Here is a 7,111-nt window from a genome sequence, read left to right as displayed (position 1 = left end):
GGTTCAGTGACTTGCTGACTCCCCAAGAACTCTGCTTTCTCACCTGAAGCTCCTCAGTGTCAGACATAAAAAGGACAACTCTGTCTCCTAATACATGGTTTCTATTAATTTCCCTATTAAAAATCCAAGTACGAGAACAGTAGTTTTAAAATAGCTCTCCCAAATTTCTCTCTACTTGACTCACTTTTCTCTTTTGTCTCTTTAAACCCCCCCCCCCCCCACAGGCAGTCTGCAGTCTGGACAGCTTTACCCTGTAACTGAGAGGAATTGTCACCTCAAATGTTCACCCAGTGGGGCTCCATGAAGATACACCAGGCATAGTATAGAGAGCCTTTGTAAACAATGTCTGCCCAGAGACAGGTGACACGCTTCAGCTCGGGTGCTGATTGGTTCCTCTCCTGGGACTAACCAGTACTCTAGAGACATCTACAGATTTTTGCTCTTTGAAGGGGGCACAGCAGGTGTGCGTCCTGGTGGCTGCCATTACCTTTTCCTTCGAGATGGCTGTGCAGGTCCCCAGCCTCCTCCTCGCAGCAGCTGCGGTGCTGATGGTGCTGAGCAGCCAGGGGGCCCAGGGCAGAGACTCCCCAAGTAAGTGCGGGGCAGGGGTCTCCAGAGCCAGCACTCTGGGGAACAGGCTCTGAGGGACCCTGGGGATACTGGGATATGGGGGGAGCATGGTAAGATTCCGATTTTAAAAGTCTTTTATCATAGATTTCCTTTATCTGGAAGAGAGAACTAAGTTATATTCTCATTTCTGTTTTCTGGTACTGAAGTTAGGATGGTGCCCACTGCACAGGCCGAGCCTGGCATGTTGAAGTAGGATGAGACAGAGTTTAAATCAGAACCCAGGACAGGACAAAGGGAGCGCGGGGTTAGAGCTGAGGAAACAGCAGGGTTGGCATAGCAGCCCCCAACCCCACACCGGACACCCCCACCCCAGCTCCCTGTCTGGAGGAAATGCTGGATCGTGAGATGGGAAACACGGGTCAGTGACACTCTTGTAGTCCTGGTATTTGAGGAAAATTCCTGGTGTGGAGTGGAGGTTTAAGGGATGCGAACTCTAGGCATCGAACCCTGAGAGAACCAGCAGACAGGAGTCTAAATTTCTTCAGCAAATGGAAGCTTGAGGACTCTGGGTTGGTAAATTGAATTTCCCAGAAAAAGTCAGGCATAGAAGGGAAATCTGTGATACACACGGGAGACCCCTCAGTTCAGAGACAGGGGAGTGCTTTATCTACTTCATATAGAGCCCCCGCCCCATGAATGCCTCTGCGCAATTTAACTTCCCTTTGCGGTTATTTTTGAGATGCTCCGCTCTGTGAGTTCCCGGACAGCCAGGGCTGTCACACAGAGAAACCATGTCCGGAAAAACAAAACAAACAAACAAGCAAAAAGATACTCTGCTCAGTCCCTAGCAGGCAGGCCCCAGAGGTCACCTGTGTTCCAGCTGGGGCTCTCTCTGAGAATAAATGTCCCCTAGGGTAGGAGAGGTTAGGGTCCTTTACACTGAGGAAAGAATCTCACGTGGTTGCGCTGGGGTGTTTTTCTTTTGATCATTGTTTTATTTGAGAATTTCGTACACTGTATTTTGATCAAATTCATCCCCACTTCCAATTCCACACAGACCCTCTACCCCACCCAACTTTGAATGTGCTCTTTAAAAAGAGGTTCTTTTGTTTTGTTTTTCTAGACAGGGTTTCTCTGTGGTTTTGGAGCCTACCCTGGAACTCTGTAGACCAGGCTGGCCTCGAACTCACAGAGATCCGCCTGCCTCTGCCTTCAGAGTGCTTGGATTAAATGTGTGTGTGAGTCCACTGCGTGGCGAAAAGAAACCGCACTAAGTACAATTGGTGCTTCCTGGGATATTCTTGTCAGGAAGAGTCGGTCGCTCAGCTCCCTCTCTTGAACTCTTCTTTACTTGGAAGAAAGCTTCAGTCAGGTGCCCCGGAGCCCCCTGGAGGTGGGGTTTACTCAGAGTCCCGACCCCTAGAGACCGCGTCGTCCCAGCCTGAAGCTCCGCGCGGTGGTAGATTGCGGGCTCCGGGGGTCTCCCCTCCATTGCGGGCTCCGGGGGTCTCCGATCCCGGCGCCGCCCCAGTGCTGACCGCGTCCGTCCGCAGGGGATTTCGTGGTCCAGTTTAAGGGTCAGTGCTACTACACCAACGGGACGCAGCGCGTGCGGCTTGTGACCAGGTACATCTACAACCAGGAGGAGTACGCGCGCTTCGACAGCGACGTGGGCGAGTACCGCGCGGTGACCGAGCTGGGGCGGCCGGACGCCGAGTATTTCAACAGCCAGAAGGAGATCCTGGAGCAATCGCGGGCCGAGACGGACACGGTGTGCAGACACAACTACGAGGGGATGATCCCCACCTCCCTGCGGCGGCTTGGTGAGCGCAGGGCGGGTCTCCCAGGGAGGCGGCGGCCATGGGGGGTGCGGGCCGGAGGGGACACTGCAGTCTGGGCTCCCAGAGAGAGGAGCTGCCACAGCCTCCTCCCTGTTTACTCTGCCCCACCCAGCGGAGTTGGTAAACAAGGTCTCTCTCCGTCCTCACCTTTGCCCTTTGCCCTGTGCCGCCTACCCAGTGCCAACCCAAGGAAGTTAAACAAGGGAAAGGCTATGATCCTGTGATGTTGTGTTGTAACTTTTGGCGCAGAGGTTGTGTTGTGAGGCTGCTTGCTGACTGGCACTGACCCGAAGCCTTTACTGTTCTTCTCTGAAGTAGACTGTGCTGACTTGGATCACACTAAAAGTTTGTGATACAAAATCTGAGGGGAAAGTACTAAAAAACGAGAGAAGAGGGCATCATCATTGGAGTCCTGAGGTTGGAGTTACAGACAGTAGAGAGAATGATGCTGGGGACTGAACCCAGGTCCTCTGCAAGAGCAGCAAGCGTCCTAACCGTCCTGTCAGCTCTCTCCAGCCCCCAGGCTTCCTTTCCCGAGAGGAGGAGGCTGCACTTTACCACCCCAACCCTAGAACTAGCAGTTTCTTTAAAGGATCCTGGCTCCATTTTATGGGGTCCTGTCCTATCCTTGATGAATCATTGCCATGTGTGTTACTTTAGCCCCTCTTGGGGACAGTGCTGGGATGCTCTCTGAAGTTTTCACTCAAGCTGAATCCCATGGGCATAGCCTTCCTTGGCTCATTTCCTCTTCAGCACACTCCCTGACACTCTGAGAGCCCCTTGGAGGCATGTTAAAGAAGCATCGTGTTTAGATTTAATATCATACATTACAAATATATGAACAGTTAGGTCCCAACAGAAAATTCTTCACAGCAAGGGAATACAATGAAGGCAGCAGTAATTAACACACCGGACTATGGAAAGAAAATGGAGGGGAGGGAGGAGAAAATGAGAGAGCCTAGGGTGTCCTCAATTCAGAGAACACACTAAGTATGTATGCTGTTTTCACCCTGAAGGGATGAGGGCACACAGCCAGCAGGCTTCTGGTGTAGCTGGCATGATGTATATGTAAAGTCAGTTAGGAAAGATGTCTGTGTGATTGTGCATGTCAGTCTGAGTGAAGAAAGTGATGTACTGGAGTTACTTTTCTTCAAAAATTGTAAACTTGAAGAAATCACAATCAGTTTTTCTTTTGTCTTAATACATTTTGTGTTATGTAAGAGCAGGGCCGCTCACTCTTCTTTTCCTAGTGACTGTTAAGTCACTCACCGTCTTTTCTCCTCTGTTCCCTAGAGCAGCCCAAGGTGACCGTCTCCCTGTCCCAGACGGAGGTCCTCAACCACCACAACAGGCTGGTCTGCTCGGTGTCAGACTTCTACCCGGCCCACATCAAAGTGCACTGGTTCCGGAATGGCCAGGAGCAGACGGAGGGAGTTGAGTCCACACAGCTTATTAAGAACGGGGACTGGACCTACCAGGTCCTGGTCATGCTGGAGATGACCCCTCAGCGGGGAGACGTCTACACCTGCAACGTGGAGCACCCCAGCCTGCAGAGCCCTGTCACGGTAGAGTGGAGTAAGGGAAACTTTTCTTTTAATATGTGTCTCACATGACACAGAATCTCCAATGCCACCCATCCCACCTCTCCGATGCTACCCACCCCATCTCTCCAGTGTCATTCACCACATCCCTCCAATGCCACCCACTTCCATCACTTGTCCTGCTCAGTCTGGTTCCTCTACTGAGCTGAGAGTTATAGGAAACAAGATCTCTTGCCTCATAGCAAGGACTTCAGGAGAATCCTGGTCTCACTTTCTTTCCTGATAGGAGTTCTGAGATATCACTGCATACAGTGAGAACTCATCCCTAATATTCAGAGGAATTGACAATGATAGGTAGTGACTGGGTGTTTTGGCCCAAGATTATAGATCTATCTGTGAGGTGCAAACATCCACTTAGCCTCTGTCATTCACTGCTTCTTCTTCTTTTTTTAAAAGATTTATTTATTTATTATGTATACAACATTCTGCCTGCATGTATGCCTGCACACCAGAAGAGGGCACCAGATCTCATTACAGATGGTTGTGAGCCACCACATGGTTGCTGGGAATTGAACTCAGGACCTCTGGAAGAGCAGCCAGTGCTCTTAACCTCTGAGCCATCATCTCTCCAGCCCAGCCTCTGTCATTCACGACTGTGTTCTAGATCTCTTATTTGGTCATCCGTATCCATTCCCCTGACCATTGTGTTCAGATCTCCTGGCTCATCCTTGCCCTGAATAGGGTTAAAATAAATAACCTGGATCTCCCAGCTCCTTCACTACATATGACTCAGGTGGACTTTAGACTCTCAGTCAGGGCTGTTGGGATCTGTGGGGACAAAGCTGACACCCAGGCTCTGCTCCCCAGGTGCACAGTCTGAGTCTGCCCAGAGCAAGATGCTGAGCGGCATCGGGGGCTTTGTGCTGGGGCTCATCTTCCTCGGGCTGGGCCTTTTCGTCCGTCACAGGAGCCAGAAAGGTGAGGAGTTGGGGGACTCTTGGAATAGTGGGCTGTGCTGAGGGGAGGAGCTGGGCTGGGGTGGGAGGACATGGGAGACCCCAGGGGGGACACTGGACTCTGATTTTACTGGTTGTGTGACTATACCACAGAACCATGCAGAGCTCATCCTAGGGCTTCTGTCATTGTCCACCACTTTCCAGAAGCTTCCACCACTGAGAGAGCATGGGCCTTGCTTTTCCCTCCTTCTGGTGGCAGCTTCATTCATTGGCGGGGGAGGAGGGCTGCTCAGGGTCATAGTGAACACAGATGATGAGAGAATAGCTTCAGCTAAGCTGCACTGCTCACTTGCCCCCTGGGCTGTGTGAGAGAGCCCCTGTTTTTAATACTGTGGCTTCCTTTTGTAGGACCTCGAGGGCCTCCTGCAGCAGGTAATATTTCAGCCTTTATCTGGGGGGTGGTGGGCAGGTGTGTGGGTGCAAGAAAAGGGCATGAGACAGGTGTACCTGACAGAGTCATGGTTCACCGTTTGTCTCTGCTGTGAGGTTGAGAGTGTCACAGCTGGTGTCTGTAGGTGCTTCAGAGGTTGTCCCCAAGCAGGACTTTGCCAACATCACTCAAGTGACGTCTTGAGTGGAGCCTGAGCCACATCTTGAGGTTAGACACCAAGATGTTGCTTGCTCTGTGCCCCACACTAGAGACTGTGATCATGGACGTTGTTAGTGGTGGGAAGAGGCTGACAGTCCTGTACAGAAGACGGATTCCTCTGATTTTCCTAAAAGATCAGAGCCTTCATATTCCCTGGGGCTGGTGGCTTCTCTTCTGCCTCCCACACGTTTGTGTCCTGTGAGCTCTGCCCCCTTTAGCTGCCTTCATCTCTGCACAGGTGATGGGGAAGGTGGTGGCATGGCCTGGACACAGCTTTCTTTGTCTAACTCAGCAGAATCCAGGAGGAGAGTCAGGCATCTCCAGGGGACCTACTGTGACCACTCCCTCTCTGTCTCCACAGGGCTCCTACAGTGAGTGATTCCTGGTGTTCTGGCTGAGTTGGCTGTAAGATCTACATATCCCTGTCCTCAGTTCCCATATGTGCCAGCCTGCCTGTCCCTCTCCGATTCAAAGTCTAACATGGTGTCTGTGTACCCACCAGCTCAGCTTTTGTGATTCCTTGACTACCCAAGGCTCTGTCTTTTGCTCTGCTCCTGGACTGATTCCAGAGTCCTTCCGTGTACTGCAGCATGATCTACTCAGACCCCAGGCCTTCTGTTTCCACTGTCCCACGCAGTTGCTGAAGAGATGCACTAAAAACATTTGTCTCTTTTTCATAATTAAACACAATTATGAATTATGTATCCTGAATCTCCTTAACTGAGCAGGGGTGAGTGGGAGTGGTATGGGACAAAATGACGAAGCCAAACTGGCTGGAAGTACAGGTTTCTGCTACAAAGGTGATCGGAAACATCCTGGGCTCAAAGAAGGGTGGGCTGAGGAGACAGGACCCTGCTGTCACATCTTCATGGCTGGTGTCCTGTTCTCACACCACCCCAGCCTCCTTCAGGTTGGTGAGGAGAGTGCAACTAAACATTGTGGAATTGTTGGGGGTGGATGCCGTGACTCATCACCAATCTTCCAAATGTGTTCTGTGAAGTCACATTGATTGGGGCTCACTTTGATTTTTTTAAGGTCACAGTCAGCAATAACAGTAATTTTTTGTGGTTACAAACACCGAACTTAATCTTATTTTGTTGATATTGTAAGGAAGCTGGGGCTGGTTTCAGAAGTGACTAGATACAGTTGGTGAGAATCATCTCTCCTCAGTTGTCACCTCTGTCTACCCTTCCTCCCTACACTGCATCTCATCATCCCTGTACATGTCTCTATGGTATACTCTCTCATCTCTCTCTTGTTCCTCTTTTGTCTCTTTCATTGCAGAGCCTTTATCTCCATTTTTCTCTGTTTACACCTCTTAGGCCTCATGAGGCCTAGTGTAATTTTCTGAGCCTAGCTAGAGTTTGGAGACCTGTCTCTGGCCTAGACCCACCTCTGCTCAGCCACTGCTAATGTGGCAGTCTTATTGGCCCTTGTTCTTTGCTCTGCATTGGCTCATCCCAGGCTTTTCCACCCCCCCATCACAACCCTATATAAGTCCCTGTTTGTTATCAATAAACAAATTTCTGCTTAGACTCCCGACTCGGTGTGTTT

The 7,111-nt window shown here is 50.7% G+C and overlaps 1 protein-coding gene across 1 annotated transcript; it reads left to right on the top strand.

Annotated features, from left to right (window-relative positions):
• Nucleotides 1-440: 440 nt before the first annotated feature.
• Nucleotides 441-6,261, top strand: LOC142854253 (H-2 class II histocompatibility antigen, A-D beta chain-like). Its single transcript, XM_075979557.1, has 6 exons — nt 441-591; nt 2,124-2,393; nt 3,705-3,986; nt 4,820-4,930; nt 5,317-5,340; nt 5,919-6,261. Exons 1-6 carry the CDS (start codon nt 501-503, stop codon nt 5,930-5,932), a joined length of 792 nt encoding a protein of 263 aa, XP_075835672.1. The 5' UTR covers nt 441-500; the 3' UTR covers nt 5,933-6,261.
• The last annotated feature ends 850 nt before the right edge of the window (nt 6,262-7,111 follow it).

This window comes from Microtus pennsylvanicus, chromosome 7, assembly GCF_037038515.1.
Source record: "Microtus pennsylvanicus isolate mMicPen1 chromosome 7, mMicPen1.hap1, whole genome shotgun sequence".
Lineage (NCBI taxonomy): Eukaryota > Metazoa > Chordata > Mammalia > Rodentia > Cricetidae > Microtus > Microtus pennsylvanicus.
The sequence above is the reverse complement of the archived record's forward strand: the minus strand, read 5'-3'. Positions and strand labels throughout refer to the sequence as shown.